Genomic DNA, 18,141 nt, shown 5'->3' with positions numbered 1-18,141 from the left:
GGTGTAGTGTCCTATGTCTGTATAGGGTGTAATAGATGTATAATGGTCAGTGGTTAGGTCATGTTGGGGTGTAGTGTCCTATGTCTGTATAGGGTGTAATAGATGTATTATGGTCAGTGGTCAGGTCATGTTGGGGGTGTAGTGTACTATCTGTGTAGGGTGTAATAGATGTATTATGGTCATGGCCACTGGTCAGGTTATGTTGGGGGTGTAGTGTCCTATGTCTGTATAGGGTGTAATAGATGTATTATGGTCACGTCCAGTGGTCAGGACATGTTGGGGTGTAGTGTCCTATGTCTGTATAGGGTGTAATAGATGTATTATGGTCATGGCCAGTGGTCAGGTCATGTTGGGGGTGTAGTGTCCTATGTCTCTATAGGATGTAATAGATGTATTATGGCCAGTGGTCAGGTCATGTTGGGGTGTAGTGTCCTATGTCTGTATAGGGTGTAATAGATGTATTATGGCCAGCGGTCAGGTCATGTTGGGGGTGTAGTGTCCTGTGTCTGTATAGGGTGTAATAGATGTATTATGGTCAGTGTCAGGTCATGTTGGGGGTGTAGTGTCCTATGTCTGTATAGGGTGTAATAGATGTATTATGGTCAGTGGTCAGGTCATATTGGGGTGTAGTGTCCTATGTCTGTATAGGGTGTAATAGATGTATTATGGTCACGGCCAGTGGTCAGGTCATGTTGGTGGTGTAGTATCTTATGTCTGTATAGGGTGTAATAGATGTATTATGATCACGGCCAGTGGTCAGGTCATGTTGGGGTGTAGTGTTATATGTCTGTATAGGGTGTAATAGATGTATTATGGTCATAGCCAGTGGTCAGGTCATGTTGGGGTGTAGTGTCCGATGTCTGTATAGGGTGTAATAGATGTATTATGATCACGGCCAGTGGTCAGGTCATGTTGGGGGTGTAGTGTCCTGTGTCTGTATAGGGTGTAATAGATGTATTATGATCACGGCCAGTGGTCAGGTCATGTTGGGGGTGTAGTGTCCTATGTCTGTATAGGGTGTAACAGATGTATTTTGGTCACGGCCAGTGGTCAGGTCATGTTGGGGGTGTAGTGTCCTATGTCTGTATAGGGTGTAATAGATGTATTATGGTCATGGCCAGTGGTCAGGTCATGTTGGGGTGTAGTGTTCTATGTCTGTATAGGGTGTAATAGATGTATTATGGTCATTGCCAGTGGTCAGGTCATGTTGGGGGTGTAGTGTCCTATGTCTGTATAGGGTGTAATAGTTGTATTATGGTCATGGCCAGTGGTCAGGTCATGTTGGGGGTGTAGTGTCCTATGTATAGGGTGTGATAGATGTATTATGGTCATGGCCAGTGGTCAGGTCATGTTGGGGTGTAGTGTCCTATGTCTGTATAGGGTGTAATAGATGTATTATGGCCAGTGGTCAGGTCATGTTGGGGGTGTAGTGTCCTGTGTCTGTATAGAGTGTAATAGATGTATTATGATCACGGCCAGTGGTCAGGTCATGTTGGGGTGTAGTGTCCTGTGTCTGTATAGGGTGTAATAGATGTATTATGGTCTCGGCCAGTGGTCAGGTCATGTTGGGGGTGTAGTGTCCTATTTCTGTATAGGGTGTAATAGATGTATTATGGTCAGTGGTCAGGTCATGTTGGGGTGCAGTATCCTATGTCTGTATAGGGTGTAATAGATGTATTATTGTCACGGCCAGTGGTCAGGTCATGTTGGGGGTGCAGTGTCCTATGTATAGGGTGTAATAGATGTATTATGGCCAGTGGTCAGGTCATGTTGGGGGTGTAGTGTCCTATGTCTGTATAGGGTGTAATAGATGTATTATGGTCATGGCCAGTGGTCAGGTCATGTTGGGGGTGTAGTGTCCTGTGTCTGTATAGGGTGTAATAGATGTATTATGGTCATAGCCAGTGGTCAGGTCATGTTGGGGTGTAGTGTCCGATGTCTGTATAGGGTGTAATAGATGTATTATGATCACGGCCAGTGGTCAGGTCATGTTGGGGGTGTAGTGTCCTATGTCTGTATAGGGTGTAACAGATGTATTTTGGTCACGGCCAGTGGGCAGGTCATGTTGGGGGTGTAGTGTCCTATGTCTGTATAGGGTGTAATAGATGTATTATGGTCATGGCCAGTGGTCAGGTCATGTTGGGGGTGTAGTGTCCTATTTCTGTACAGGGTGTAATAGATGTATTATGGTCATGGCCAGTGGTCAGGTCATGTTGGGGGTGTAGTGTCCTATGTATAGGGTGTAACAGATGTGTTATGGTCACGGCCAGTGGTCAGGTCATGTTGGGGGTGTAGTGTCCTATGTCTGTATAGGGTGTAATAGATGTTTTATGGCCAGTGGTCAGGTCATGTTGGGGGTGTAGTGTCCTGTGTCTGTATAGGGTGTAATAGATGTATTATGATCACGGCCAGTGGTCAGGTCATGTTGGGGGTGTAGTGTCCTATGTCTGTATAGGGTGTAACAGATGTATTTTGGTCACGGCCAGTGGTCAGGTCATGTTGGGGGTGTAGTGTCCTATGTCTGTATAGGGTGTAATAGATGTATTATGGTCACGTCCAGTGGTCAGGACATGTTGGGGTGTAGTGTCCTATGTCTGTATAGGGTGTAATAGATGTATTATGGTCATGGCCAGTGGTCAGGTCATGTTGGGGGTGTAGTGTCCTATGTCTCTATAGGATGTAATAGATGTATTATGGCCAGTGGTCAGGTCATGTTGGGGGTGTAGTGTCCTATGTCTGTATAATAGATGTATTATGGCCAGCGGTCAGGTCATGTTGGGGGTGTAGTGTCCTGTGTCTGTATAGGGTGTAATAGATGTATTATGGTCAGTGTCAGGTCATGTTGGGGGTGTAGTGTCCTATGTCTGTATAGGGTGTAATAGATGTATTATGGTCAGTGGTCAGGTCATATTGGGGTGTAGTGTCCTATGTCTGTATAGGGTGTAATAGATGTATTATGGTCATGCCAGTGGTCCGGTCATGTTGGGGTGTAGTGTACTATCTGTGTAGGGTGTAATAGATGTATTATGGTCATGGCCACTGGTCAGGTTATGTTGGGGGTGTAGTGTCCTATGTCTGTATAGGGTGTAATAGATGTATTATGGTCACGTCCAGTGGTCAGGACATGTTGGGGTGTAGTGTCCTATGTCTGTATAGGGTGTAATAGATGTATTATGGTCATGGCCAGTGGTCAGGTCATGTTGGGGGTGTAGTGTCCTATGTCTCTATAGGATGTAATAGATGTATTATGGCCAGTGGTCAGGTCATGTTGGGGTGTAGTGTCCTATGTCTGTATAGGGTGTAATAGATGTATTATGGCCAGCGGTCAGGTCATGTTGGGGGTGTAGTGTCCTGTGTCTGTATAGGGTGTAATAGATGTATTATGGTCAGTGTCAGGTCATGTTGGGGGTGTAGTGTCCTATGTCTGTATAGGGTGTAATAGATGTATTATGGTCATGGCCAGTGGTCAGGTCATGTTGGGGTGTAGTGTTCTATGTCTGTATAGGGTGTAATAGATGTATTATGGTCATGGCCAGTGGTCAGGTCATGTTGGGGGTGTAGTGTCCTATTTCTGTACAGGGTGTAATAGATGTATTATGGTCATGGCCAGTGGTCAGGTCATGTTGGGGGTGTAGTGTCCTATGTATAGGGTGTAACAGATGTGTTATGGTCACGGCCAGTGGTCAGGTCATGTTGGGGGTGTAGTGTCCTATTTCTGTACAGGGTGGAATAGATGTATTATGGTCATGGCCAGTGGTCAGGTCATGTTGGGGTGTAGTGTCCTATGCCTGTATAGGGTGTAATAGATGTATTATGGTCATGGTCAGTGGTCAGGTCATGTTGGGGTGCAGTATCCTATGTCTGTATAGGGTGTAATAGATGTATTATTGTCACGGCCAGTGGTCAGGTCTTGTTGGGGGTGCAGTGTCCTATGTATAGGGTGTAATAGATGTATTATGGCCAGTGGTCAGGTCATGTTGGGGGTGTAGTGTCCTATGTCTGTATAGGGTGTAATAGATGTATTATGGTCATGGCCAGTGGTCAGGTCATGTTGGGGGTGTAGTGTCCTGTGTCTGTATAGGGTGTAATAGATGTATTATGGTCATGGCCAGTGGTCAGGTCATGTTGGGGGTGTAGTGTCCTATGTCTCTATAGGATGTAATAGATGTATTATGGCCAGTGGTCAGGTCATGTTGGGGGTGTAGTGTCCTATGTCTGTATAATAGATGTATTATGGCCAGCGGTCAGGTCATGTTGGGGGTGTAGTGTCCTGTGTCTGTATAGGGTGTAATAGATGTATTATGGTCAGTGTCAGGTCATGTTGGGGGTGTAGTGTCCTATGTCTGTATAGGGTGTAATAGATGTTTTATGGCCAGTGGTCAGGTCATGTTGGGGGTGTAGTGTCCTGTGTCTGTATAGGGTGTAATAGATGTATTTTGGTCACGGCCAGTGGTCAGGTCATGTTGGGGGTGTAGTGTCCTATGTCTGTACAGGGTGTAATAGATGTATTATGATCACGGCCAGTGGTCAGGTCATGTTGGGGTGTAGGGTCCTATGTCTGTACAGGGTGTAATAGATGTATTATGATCACGGCCAGTGGTCAGGTCATGTTGGGGTGTAGGGTCCTATGTCTGTACAGGGTGTAATAGATGTATTATGATCACGGCCAGTGGTCAGGTCATGTTGGGGTGTAGTTTCCTATGTCTGTATAGGATGTAATAGATGTATTATGATCACGGCCAGTGGTCAGGTCATGTTGGGGTGTAGTATCATATGTCTGTATAGGGTGTAATAGATGTATTATGATCACGGCCAGTGGTCAGGTCATGTTGGGGGTGTAGTGTCCTATGTCTGTATAGAGTGTAACAGATGTATTTTGGTCACGGCCAGTGGTCAGGTCATGTTGGGGGTGTAGTGTCCTATGTCTGTATAGGGTGTAATAGATGTATTATGGTCATGACCAGTGGTCAGGTCATGTTGGGGTGTAGTGTTCTATGTCTGTATAGGGTGTAATAGATGTATTATGGTCATGGCCAGTGGTCAGGTCATGTTGGGGGTGTAGTGTCCTATGTCTGTATAGGATGTAATAGATGTATTATGATCACGGCCAGTGGTCAGGTCATGTTGGGGTGTAGTATCATATGTCTGTATAGGGTGTAATAGATGTATTATGATCACGGCCAGTGGTCAGGTCATGTTGGGGGTGTAGTGTCCTATGTCTGTATAGGGTGTAATAGTTGTTTTATGGTCATGGCCAGTGGTCAGGTCATGTTGGGGGTGTAGTGTCCTATGTATAGGGTGTAATAGATGTATTATGGTCATGGCCAGTGGTCAGGTCATGTTGGGGTGTAGTGTCCTATGTCTGTATAGGGTGTAATAGATGTATTATGGCCAGTGGTCAGGTCATGTTGGGGGTGTAGTGTCCTGTGTCTGTATAGAGTGTAATAGATGTATTATGATCACGGCCAGTGGTCAGGTCATGTTGGGGTGTAGTGTCTTGTGTCTGTATAGGGTGTAATAGATGTATTATGGTCACGGCCAGTGGTCAGGTCATGTTGGGGGTGTAGTGTCCTATTTCTGTATAGGGTGTAATAGATGTATTATGGTCAGTGGTCAGTGGTTAGGTCATGTTTGGGGTGTAGTGTCCTGTGTCTGTATAGGGTGTAATAGATGTATTATGGTCATGGCCAGTGGTCAGGTCATGTTGGGGGTGTAGTGTCCTGTGTCTGTATAGAGTGTAATAGATGTATTATGATCACGGCCAGTGGTCAGGTCATGTTGGGGTGTAGTGTCTTGTGTCTGTATAGGGTGTAATAGATGTATTATGGTCACGGCCAGTGGTCAGGTCATGTTGGGGGTGTAGTGTCCTATTTCTGTATAGGGTGTAATAGATGTATTATGGTCAGTGGTCAGTGGTTAGGTCATGTTTGGGGTGTAGTGTCCTGTGTCTGTATAGGGTGTAATAGATGTATTATGGTCATGGCCAGTGGTCAGGTCATGTTGGGGTGTAGTGTCCTATGCCTGTATAGGGTGTAATAGATGTATTATGGTCTGTGGTCAGTTCATGTTGGGGTGTGGGTTCCTATGTTTGTATAGGGTGTAATATGTTCTATGGTCATGGTCAGTGGTCAGTTCATGTTGGGGTGTAGTGTCCTATGTCTGTATAGGGTGTAATAGATGTATTATGGTCAGTGGTCAGTTCATGTTGGGGTGTTGGTTCCTATGTTTGTATAGGGTGTAATATGTCTCATGGTCAGTGGTCAGGTCATGTTGGGTGTGTAGTGTCCTATGTCTGTATAGGGTGTAATAGATGTATTATGGTCAGTGGTCAGGTCATGTTGGGGTGTAGTGTCCTATGTTTGTATAGAGTGTAATAGAAGTATTATGGTCAGTGGTCAGGTCATGTTGGGGTGTGGGTTCCTATGTTTGTATAGGGTGTAATATGTCTCATGGTCAGTGGTCAGTTCATGTTGGGGTGTGGGTTCCTATGTTTGTATAGGGTGTAATATGTCCTATGGTCATGGTCAGTGGTCAGTTCATGTTGGGGTGTGGGTTCCTATGTTTGTATAGGGTGTAATATGTCTCATGGTCAGTGGTCAGGTCATGTTGGGGGTGTAGTGTCCTATGTCTGTATAGGGTGCAATAGATGTATTATGGTCAGTGGTCAGGTCATGTTGGGGTGTAGTGTCCTATGTGTGTATAGAGTGTAATAGAAGTATTATGGTCAGTGGTCAGGTCATGTTGGCGTGTGGGTTCCTATGTCTGTATAGGGTGTGATAGATATATTATGGTCAGTGGTCAGGTCATGTTGGGGGTGTAGTGTCCTATGTGTGTATAGAGTGTAATAAAAGTATTATGGTCAGTGGTCGGGTCATGTTGGGGTGTAGTGTCCTATGTCTGTATAGGGTGTAATAGATGTATTATGGTCAGTGGTCAGGTCATGTTGGGGTGTGGGTTCCTATGTCTGTATAGGGTGTAATAGATGTATTATGGTCAGTGGTTAGGTCATGTTGGGGTGTAGTGTCCTGTGTCTGTATAGGGTGTAATAGATGTATTATGGTCAGTGGTCAGGTCATGTTGGGGTGTAGTGTCCTATGTCTGTATAGGGTGTAATAGATGTATTATGGTCAGTGGTCAGGTCATGTTGGGGTGTAGTGTCCTATGTCTGTATAGGGTGTAATAGATGTATTATGGTCAGTGGTCAGGTCATGTTGGGGTGTGGGTTCCTATGTCTGTATAGGGTGTGATAGATATATTATGGTCAGTGGTCAGGTCATGTTGGGGGTGTAGTGTCCTATGTGTGTATAGAGTGTAATAGAAGTATTATGGTCAGTGGTCAGGTCATGTTGGGGTGTAGTGTCCTATGTCTGTATAGGGTGTAATAGATGTTTAATGGTCAGTGGTCAGGTCATGTTGGGGTGTGGGTTCCTATGTCTGTATAGGGTGTAATAGATGTACTATGGTCAGTGGTTAGGTCATGTTGGGGTGTAGTGTCCTGTGTCTGTATAGGGTGTAATAGATGTATTATGGTCAGTGGTTAGGTCATGTTGGGGTGTAGTGTCCTGTGTCTGTATAGGGTGTAATAGATGTATTATGGTCAGTGTCAGGTCATGTTGGGGGTGTAGTGTCCTATGTCTGTATAGGGTGTAATAGATGTATTATGGTCAGTGGTCAGGTCATATTGGGGTGTAGTGTCCTATGTCTGTATAGGGTGTAATAGATGTAATATGGTCACGGCCAGTGGTCAGGTCATGTTGGTGGTGTAGTATCTTATGTCTGTATAGGGTGTAATAGATGTATTATGATCACGGCCAGTGGTCAGGTCATGTTGGGGTGTAGTGTTATATGTCTGTATAGGGTGTAATAGATGTATTATGGTCATAGCCAGTGGTCAGGTCATGTTGGGGTGTAGTGTCCGATGTCTGTATAGGGTGTAATAGATGTATTATGATCACGGCCAGTGGTCAGGTCATGTTGGGGGTGTAGTGTCCTATGTCTGTATAGGGTGTAACAGATGTATTTTGGTCACGGCCAGTGGGCAGGTCATGTTGGGGGTGTAGTGTCCTATGTCTGTATAGGGTGTAATAGATGTATTATGGTCATGGCCAGTGGTCAGGTCATGTTGGGGTGTAGTGTTCTATGTCTGTATAGGGTGTAATAGATGTATTATGGTCATGGCCAGTGGTCAGGTCATGTTGGGGGTGTAGTGTCCTATTTCTGTACAGGGTGTAATAGATGTATTATGGTCATGGCCAGTGGTCTGGTCATGTTGGGGGTGTAGTGTCCTATGTATAGGGTGTAACAGATGTGTTATGGTCACGGCCAGTGGTCAGGTCATGTTGGGGGTGTAGTGTCCTATTTCTGTACAGGGTGGAATAGATGTATTATGGTCATGGCCAGTGGTCAGGTCATGTTGGGGTGTAGTGTCCTATGCCTGTATAGGGTGTAATAGATGTATTATGGTCATGGTCAGTGGTCAGGTCATGTTGGGGTGCAGTATCCTATGTCTGTATAGGGTGTAATAGATGTATTATTGTCACGGCCAGTGGTCAGGTCTTGTTGGGGGTGCAGTGTCCTATGTATAGGGTGTAATAGATGTATTATGGCCAGTGGTCAGGTCATGTTGGGGGTGTAGTGTCCTATGTCTGTATAGGGTGTAATAGATGTATTATGGTCATGGCCAGTGGTCAGGTCATGTTGGGGGTGTAGTGTCCTGTGTCTGTATAGGGTGTAATAGATGTATTATGGTCATGGCCAGTGGTCAGGTCATGTTGGGGGTGTAGTGTCCTATGTCTCTATAGGATGTAATAGATGTATTATGGCCAGTGGTCAGGTCATGTTGGGGGTGTAGTGTCCTATGTCTGTATAATAGATGTATTATGGCCAGCGGTCAGGTCATGTTGGGGGTGTAGTGTCCTGTGTCTGTATAGGGTGTAATAGATGTATTATGGTCAGTGTCAGGTCATGTTGGGGGTGTAGTGTCCTATGTCTGTATAGGGTGTAATAGATGTTTTATGGCCAGTGGTCAGGTCATGTTGGGGGTGTAGTGTCCTGTGTCTGTATAGGGTGTAATAGATGTATTTTGGTCACGGCCAGTGGTCAGGTCATGTTGGGGGTGTAGTATCCTATGTCTGTACAGGGTGTAATAGATGTATTATGATCACGGCCAGTGGTCAGGTCATGTTGGGGTGTAGGGTCCTATGTCTGTACAGGGTGTAATAGATGTATTATGATCACGGCCAGTGGTCAGGTCATGTTGGGGTGTAGGGTCCTATGTCTGTACAGGGTGTAATAGATGTATTATGATCACGGCCAGTGGTCAGGTCATGTTGGGGTGTAGTTTCCTATGTCTGTATAGGATGTAATAGATGTATTATGATCACGGCCAGTGGTCAGGTCATGTTGGGGTGTAGTATCATATGTCTGTATAGGGTGTAATAGATGTATTATGATCACGGCCAGTGGTCAGGTCATGTTGGGGGTGTAGTGTCCTATGTCTGTATAGAGTGTAACAGATGTATTTTGGTCACGGCCAGTGGTCAGGTCATGTTGGGGGTGTAGTGTCCTATGTCTGTATAGGGTGTAATAGATGTATTATGGTCATGACCAGTGGTCAGGTCATGTTGGGGTGTAGTGTTCTATGTCTGTATAGGGTGTAATAGATGTATTATGGTCATGGCCAGTGGTCAGGTCATGTTGGGGGTGTAGTGTCCTATGTCTGTATAGGATGTAATAGATGTATTATGATCACGGCCAGTGGTCAGGTCATGTTGGGGTGTAGTATCATATGTCTGTATAGGGTGTAATAGATGTATTATGATCACGGCCAGTGGTCAGGTCATGTTGGGGGTGTAGTGTCCTATGTCTGTATAGGGTGTAATAGTTGTTTTATGGTCATGGCCAGTGGTCAGGTCATGTTGGGGGTGTAGTGTCCTATGTATAGGGTGTAATAGATGTATTATGGTCATGGCCAGTGGTCAGGTCATGTTGGGGTGTAGTGTCCTATGTCTGTATAGGGTGTAATAGATGTATTATGGCCAGTGGTCAGGTCATGTTGGGGGTGTAGTGTCCTGTGTCTGTATAGAGTGTAATAGATGTATTATGATCACGGCCAGTGGTCAGGTCATGTTGGGGTGTAGTGTCTTGTGTCTGTATAGGGTGTAATAGATGTATTATGGTCACGGCCAGTGGTCAGGTCATGTTGGGGGTGTAGTGTCCTATTTCTGTATAGGGTGTAATAGATGTATTATGGTCAGTGGTCAGTGGTTAGGTCATGTTTGGGGTGTAGTGTCCTGTGTCTGTATAGGGTGTAATAGATGTATTATGGTCATGGCCAGTGGTCAGGTCATGTTGGGGTGTAGTGTCCTATGCCTGTATAGGGTGTAATAGATGTATTATGGTCTGTGGTCAGTTCATGTTGGGGTGTGGGTTCCTATGTTTGTATAGGGTGTAATATGTTCTATGGTCATGGTCAGTGGTCAGTTCATGTTGGGGTGTAGTGTCCTATGTCTGTATAGGGTGTAATAGATGTATTATGGTCAGTGGTCAGTTCATGTTGGGGTGTTGGTTCCTATGTTTGTATAGGGTGTAATATGTCTCATGGTCAGTGGTCAGGTCATGTTGGGTGTGTAGTGTCCTATGTCTGTATAGGGTGTAATAGATGTATTATGGTCAGTGGTCAGGTCATGTTGGGGTGTAGTGTCCTATGTTTGTATAGAGTGTAATAGAAGTATTATGGTCAGTGGTCAGGTCATGTTGGGGTGTGGGTTCCTATGTTTGTATAGGGTGTAATATGTCTCATGGTCAGTGGTCAGTTCATGTTGGGGTGTGGGTTCCTATGTTTGTATAGGGTGTAATATGTCCTATGGTCATGGTCAGTGGTCAGTTCATGTTGGGGTGTGGGTTCCTATGTTTGTATAGGGTGTAATATGTCTCATGGTCAGTGGTCAGGTCATGTTGGGGGTGTAGTGTCCTATGTCTGTATAGGGTGCAATAGATGTATTATGGTCAGTGGTCAGGTCATGTTGGGGTGTAGTGTCCTATGTGTGTATAGAGTGTAATAGAAGTATTATGGTCAGTGGTCAGGTCATGTTGGCGTGTGGGTTCCTATGTCTGTATAGGGTGTGATAGATATATTATGGTCAGTGGTCAGGTCATGTTGGGGGTGTAGTGTCCTATGTGTGTATAGAGTGTAATAAAAGTATTATGGTCAGTGGTCGGGTCATGTTGGGGTGTAGTGTCCTATGTCTGTATAGGGTGTAATAGATGTATTATGGTCAGTGGTCAGGTCATGTTGGGGTGTGGGTTCCTATGTCTGTATAGGGTGTAATAGATGTATTATGGTCAGTGGTTAGGTCATGTTGGGGTGTAGTGTCCTGTGTCTGTATAGGGTGTAATAGATGTATTATGGTCAGTGGTCAGGTCATGTTGGGGTGTAGTGTCCTATGTCTGTATAGGGTGTAATAGATGTATTATGGTCAGTGGTCAGGTCATGTTGGGGTGTAGTGTCCTATGTCTGTATAGGGTGTAATAGATGTATTATGGTCAGTGGTCAGGTCATGTTGGGGTGTGGGTTCCTATGTCTGTATAGGGTGTGATAGATATATTATGGTCAGTGGTCAGGTCATGTTGGGGGTGTAGTGTCCTATGTGTGTATAGAGTGTAATAGAAGTATTATGGTCAGTGGTCAGGTCATGTTGGGGTGTAGTGTCCTATGTCTGTATAGGGTGTAATAGATGTTTAATGGTCAGTGGTCAGGTCATGTTGGGGTGTGGGTTCCTATGTCTGTATAGGGTGTAATAGATGTACTATGGTCAGTGGTTAGGTCATGTTGGGGTGTAGTGTCCTGTGTCTGTATAGGGTGTAATAGATGTATTATGGTCAGTGGTTAGGTCATGTTGGGGTGTAGTGTCCTGTGTCTGTATAGGGTGTAATAGATGTATTATGGTCAGTGGTCAGGTCATGTTGGGGGTGTAGTGTCCTATGTCTGTATAGAGTGTAATAGATGTATTATGGTCAGTGGTCAGGTCATGTTGGGGTGTAGTGTCCTATGTGTGTATAGGGTGTAATAGATGTATTATGGTCAGTGGTCAGGTCATGTTGGGGTGTGGGTTCCTATGTCTGTATAGGGTGTAATAGATTTCTGCCGTAGTCATGTGGTCAGGAACGCAGCGTATAGCGGTTTTTCGGATAGAGGATTCTGTATGTAACATGTGTTGCCTACTCTACAGATGCAGAGAATGTGTTGGCGAAGGAGGAACATATTGTGAAGAATGTAGAAGTACACGTGTACCGTCTACCTCCTTGGGATCCCGGCAAGGTAGCTTTGTGTTGCCTAGACCCTGACACAGAAGACTCTTTGCTGGAATTGTATGTGGAGAATGTAAGTGACAGAGAGGAATTCACCACCAGACGATCTCAGGACCGATGCACAGTGCTGATTGCCTTCCCGGATCCGCTGAGCGATGAAGGTGAGCAGTGTTTAGTCAGTGACTAGTGAGACAGTCGCACGTGGTGATGACGCTGACTGACATCTTTTTATTTTTCACATTCAGAATTTGAGCATTTGGCACAGTGTGTTAAAGCGCGAAAATTACATCAGGCGTCTGTATCTCTGCAGCGTGTCAGAGCTTGTGCCGAGGTGCTGGTGGAGAATGTGGGCAGCCACGTCTCCGCTGAGCTCCTGGAGATGTATTTTGAGAGCAGACGGAGTGGAGGCGGTAGAGTGAAGTCTCTCACCCTGCTGAGGAATAATTCTGCTGCCGTCGTGTCTTTCTGTGACTACAAAGGTGAGGTATGGCCCGGCTGGGGTGAGGTATGGCCCGGCTGGGGTGAGGTATGGCCCGGCTGGGGTGAGGTATGGCCCGGCTGGGGTGAGGTATGGCCCGGCTGGGGTGAGGTATGGCCAGGCTGGGGTGAGGTATGGCCCGGCTGGGGGGAGGTATGGCCAGGCTGGGGTGAGGTATGGCCAGGCTGGGGTGAGGTATGGCCAGGGTGAGGTATGGCCCGGCTGGTGGGAGTTATGGCCCGGCTGGTGGGAGTTATGGCCCGGCTGGTGGGAGTTATGGCCCGGCTGGGGGGAGGTATGGCCCAACTGGGGGAGTTATGGCCCGGCTGGGGTGAGGTATGGTCAGGCTGGGGTGAGTTATGGCCCAGCTGGGGTGAGTTATGGCCCAGCTGGGGGGAGTTATGGCCAAGCTGGGGGAAGTTATGGCCAGGCTGGGGGAAGTTATGGCCAGGCTGGGGGAAGTTATGGCCAGGCTGGGGTGAGGTATGGCCAGGCTGGGGTGAGGTATGGCCAGGCTGGGGTGAGGTATGGCCAGGCTGGGGTGAGGTATGGCCAGACTGGGGTGAGGTATGGCCAGACTGGGGTGAGGTATGGCCAGACCGGGGGGAGTTATGGGGTGAGTTATGGTCAGGCTGGGGTACTGCCTTACCACACCTGTGTGGTGTTGACGAATCCCCTCTAGCCACTTGCTAGGCCTCTACCGGTAGCTGGCGGAAGGCGGAACTTGGAGACGTTAGGTGCTTCCCTGGACAGCCGGAGGACGGGGCTAGGTTTGGCATAACCCTGTAGGTCACAAGATGACGCGGTCTTCTTGAGGCAAATGGTATTTATTTGCTCAATAGTTCTAAAGAGAACTCTTCCCTATTGCTAGGGCAACAGCATACAGCAAGATGTTCCAGCAGAATAAGATGGTACAACTACAAATCTGGAGGCACGCAGGCCTCCTTTTTATGTCAAATTTCCACACAGTACTACAGGGGGGTAAGCCCTCCCTGTCTTCTCCAACCAATCAGGTTATTTTACAAAATACCAATAAATAAATTACATTTCAAAAGGAGATAAGTGCAATAAAACAATATCCTCCTTCCTGTCACGCAGACAACGTTTGGTATCAGATTAACATTCACTATTGATAAATTTATCACATAGCTTCAAAATACAAATGTTTCTGGTCATTCACATCTCCAGGCAAACCCAGTGTTTGGGGTTACAACAGGAAAGGCTGCAACACAAACAAACAGTCTTACTTCCTGCATCTGCCATTCAGGGTTCGTATATCAATTAAATCAGTTACATGAAACAGGTTCCAAGCCCAGAACTACTTTACATATGGGATAAGGAGATTCCTGTGAGTAACATCTCTCTCTAAGGTACTTACACATCAAAAGGTTTTGTCATTTACACCTCTCTGCTAGGACAGGGCCATTAGCATGCCACTTCCTACTGACAGGAGATGATTATTCAGACATTGATAAGAGTAAGTGCATTTTCCCCTTTAAGTACAGGTGACCATATCTTGAATATAAAATAAATACAGTTAAACATGTATTCCTGCAATTGTGCACAGAGCACTACATGTGACATGTTAAGACACATCATTAAACATATTTTTAAACAGTCTGCGCCCAGCGCCGTTAGTACATTTAACAGTGACGCCAGGCGCCTATTGTCCGTAAAATGGCGTCGGGCACTAGGGGTTAACCCTTTCAGTGCCGCGGCGGCCATTGTCCACGTGGGCTGGGGTCTCTCCGGCCACACTCCCCCCCCCCATTCAAGCGGGTCAACCAGGGAGCCATGTCCCAACGATTTGACTCCTGGTCCCGCAGTCTGTTGAGTTGAAGGGGACGCTACCTGGGGGGTGCAGGCTCCGGCCTAGACAGTTCATCCATAGTGTAGTGGGCCTCTCTTCGTGGGTGCACAATGTTCAAATAGTCCACCTGAAGTCCAAGTTCAAGGCTACACCACAAAAGTCTGTCCAATTTCCCCAAGGTAGATTGCAGCCACCTAACAGGTGGGTGGTAAGTCACCACGGTGGGGGGCCAGTTACACACAAGTGCCACCCACGGTGTCCCAATTGTGGCATACCCCACCTCCCACAATAGCAGTATACTGCTCAAACAGGCCACAGGGTGCTCCTGCCCATATGGCTCTTTCTGGCTCGTTACTACTCCCAGTCCGTGCAGTGGCGCAGTAGTTCGTAACACACAGTCCTGGTCAAGAATGTGCGCCATCAGCACAGGAGCGGGTACCCGAGCCTTCTTCAATGACTGGAATGCCAACTCGCAAGCGGGTGCAAAGTCCACTGACTTGGGAATGCCCTTCCTAGCCATCTCTGTCAAGGGGTTCACTACAGGACTAAAGTCAATGACAACGTGTCCGTAGGGCCTTACAGGTTCTAAGGTCAGTACCGGTCTGGGTGATGTGGGTCGGGGACAGCCTCTGGTTGCCTCCACCCCCTCTGGTTTGGGCCTACCCCTGTCTCCTCCTACATGGTGCCCCAGGCACTGCACCTCCGTCATACCTATCTGGCAACTGTCTGCCTGAACTGTCAGACCTGCCCTCCAATCCTCTTCTGTCGACCTATGACTCGGGAAACCTACCCTGTCACCTAGGCCTACTCTTCCCTCCTCGTCCGCTACCTGTGCCACAGTGATGGCGGCCAGACCACCAGCCTCTGGATCCTGTGTGGCATCCACTACAGGGAGGCCGCGTGTCTTCCCCGATCTACTGTGCACAGGCAAGGGACCTGCTATGTCCACAGCAACTTGCTGCAAGGGTTTTCTTATGGGCAGAGGCCCAGAGACAACACAACCGCTGGAGTGCCCCAGCTGCCAACGCATGGCACCAGCCTTACAGTTGGTCTGGGCGTCATCTGACATTCCAGACCAGGGTAAGCTCTGTGTCAGGCACTTCAGGGTACGGTCTGTCTCCGGGTTACTGTCCAAAGGTGTTTCGCTGGCAACCACACCGGTTGCGCAGGACCGTTCCCTGGGGGGACCAGTTGGACACATTCCCTATCTGGTCTATCCCCTCCCACTTTCCTGGCTACCCTATACCTTAACCCTTCCCGCCAGGTCAAACTTCCTGCCCCAACCCTGTCAAGGCCGCTGCCAGAGTGGCGCCTCATGCCTTTCAGGGATGGGTCTGAGGGTTGAGCCTCCCTAAACTCCTGCCTGCGGCCCTCAATCTCTCCTAAATTGGGACACACTACAGGGGGATCTAGGTGGGGACTACTAGGATCAGTCTGGTAGAGGTCAGTCATGGAAAAGTCAGTGTGGTTTCTCATACTCACCGCCGGAGTTGGCAAACCACTTGGGTCAGGAGCATCATTGGGCACCCCCACAGGATCAAACGAGCTGGAACCAACATCCTCTGCGTAGCTAGGGGACGTAGGCATACCAGAGGCAAAAGGCATGCGGGGTCGATGTGCCGATCTAGCCGCTGTAATCTCTTCCTCTGGGCTGGTTGATGCTGTGGTTGGCTGTGCTGGCAGTTGTCTAGCAGCTGTAGTCTTTTCCTCTGGGCTGTGCTGTGCTGTGCTGGAGTAGCTGATGTCAACGGTGGTTGTGGAACTTGACTCCGGGGAATGGCGCCAGCAAACGTGGTGACGATCCCACCACCCAGGTCATTTCCTAGGACCACATCAGTTGGGAGACCATCCATGACTGCAACTTCTCGCAACTCTGGTCCAGCTCCCCAGTCCAGGTAGACTCTCGCCATGGGAACCTCTTTCTCTGTTCCATCTGCCAGGGTGACCTTGGCAGTGCGACCCTGCAATACTGCAGCAGGATCTATAAGGTGGGGGCTCACCACAGTGATTGAGGCCCCAGAGTCTCTTAGGCCTTCTCCCTGCAGGGGTCCCACGTGGACCGGCTGCAGGTGCCTCCACATGTTGTGTAGGGGCTGTTTGGCCATGCAAGTGACTCTCTCCACAGAGTGCACCTGTCTCTCGCCACACTACATCGGACTGACTGGAGGGGGAACAGTCTCTGTAGGCTCATCTCCTCTCGTCAAACAAGCGATCCGAGTTCCAGCACTCGGATTTGGGGCACGAGTCTGGGGTGCTTGGGATGCAGGACAGTTCATCCTCAGATGTCCGATTTTCCCACAGCCGTAGCACTTCTTCTCCAGTCGTGGCACAGATGATCTCTGATCAGTTGCAGGGACGGTGCGGTTGCTGGCCAAGAGCACCCGGGTTGGAAGATGCTTGTCTTTGGGGGTGATGAGTTGAAGAGGGGTGTCCCCTTGGTGGTACAGTCTTTTGGAGCTGGCTGCTGGCTGGGCGCTTCTGGCCCTGTGGCCGAATTGCCACATACTTGTCTGCTAACTGGGCAGCCATCTTTAAGCTGGGTGGCTCCCGATCTAGCACCCACTCCTTCACTTCTGGGGCGCACCTGCGGTAGAACTGCTCCCTGCAGATCAGGTCGATCAGTGCGTCCCATGTAGTGGCTTCAGAATCCTTCACCCACTTCACCACGTACTGCCGCAGCTGGGTGGCAAACTGCCCATGGGTGCTGCTAGGATTCTTGGGCAAGTCTCTGAACTTCTTCCGGTAAGACTCTGGAGTGATGAAGAATCGCTGGAGGAGGGCCTTCGCGACTTCGTCGTAATCCCCACAGTCCTCCGTGGCCACTCCCCGATAGGCCTCCAATGCCTCGCCATGCAGAGTGGGCACAAGGTGTCTCACCCACTCCGACTTGGGTAAATCATGTAGTTTACAAGTCCTTTCAAAAGCTTGTAAATGTCCATCAATGTCCCCATTACTGTCTGCAAACTTGGCAAACTGAATGCGTCCCGATCTGTGTACAACAGCTGACAACGGCTCCCGGGGTACCACGGCCTGTGGTGCCCGCTCATCACGCCACATCTGGATGCTGATCAAGCGCTCTTGCTCCGTTGCCCTTAACCCCAATTCCGCTAGCCGATCTGCTAGGCTATCCGTGCCGCCCCCCCTGGGACGTTGGGATCCTGGCCCTGCTAGGGATTGCTGGGAAACATTGTTGCTGTGAGAGAGGGCGGGGCTTGTGGTTCTCACCGGTTCCTTACGAAGGTCCACTGTTGGGCCGTCCTCTGCGATGCCGACGCCGTCAGTGCTTTCCACCTCCGCCCGATGGGACTCCTCCACGCTCATGAGCGCCGCCCTCATGACGCTTCTGGACGCGTTGAAAGGGATATCAGAATCAGAATCAGCTTTATTGGCCAGGTATACTTACGTATACTAGGAATTTGTCTTCGGTTTGCTATACAACAGCCAAGTAGGTAACAGGTAAGCAGTAAAGTTACACGGATAGGTATACCGTAGGGACACAAGTGAGTTACATGTACGTCTAGTCAGTCAATGTTCAGGAGTTCGG

The 18,141-nt window shown here is 48.1% G+C and overlaps 1 protein-coding gene across 1 annotated transcript in view; it reads left to right on the top strand.

Moving 5' to 3' along the window:
- Positions 1–18,141, top strand: part of PARP10 (poly(ADP-ribose) polymerase family member 10) — a 279,539-nt gene that overhangs the window by 72,319 nt on the left and 189,079 nt on the right. The window contains exons 3-4 of the mRNA XM_063921070.1: positions 12,231–12,470; positions 12,555–12,788. Of these exons, the coding sequence (XP_063777140.1) occupies positions 12,231–12,470; positions 12,555–12,788 (474 nt within the window). The remainder of the gene's footprint in view (positions 1–12,230; positions 12,471–12,554; positions 12,789–18,141) is intronic.

The sequence above is a fragment of the Pseudophryne corroboree genome, chromosome 5 (genome assembly GCF_028390025.1).
Source record: "Pseudophryne corroboree isolate aPseCor3 chromosome 5, aPseCor3.hap2, whole genome shotgun sequence".
Classification (NCBI taxonomy): Eukaryota; Metazoa; Chordata; class Amphibia; order Anura; family Myobatrachidae; genus Pseudophryne; species Pseudophryne corroboree.
This window is presented reverse-complemented; position numbering and strand designations above follow the sequence as displayed.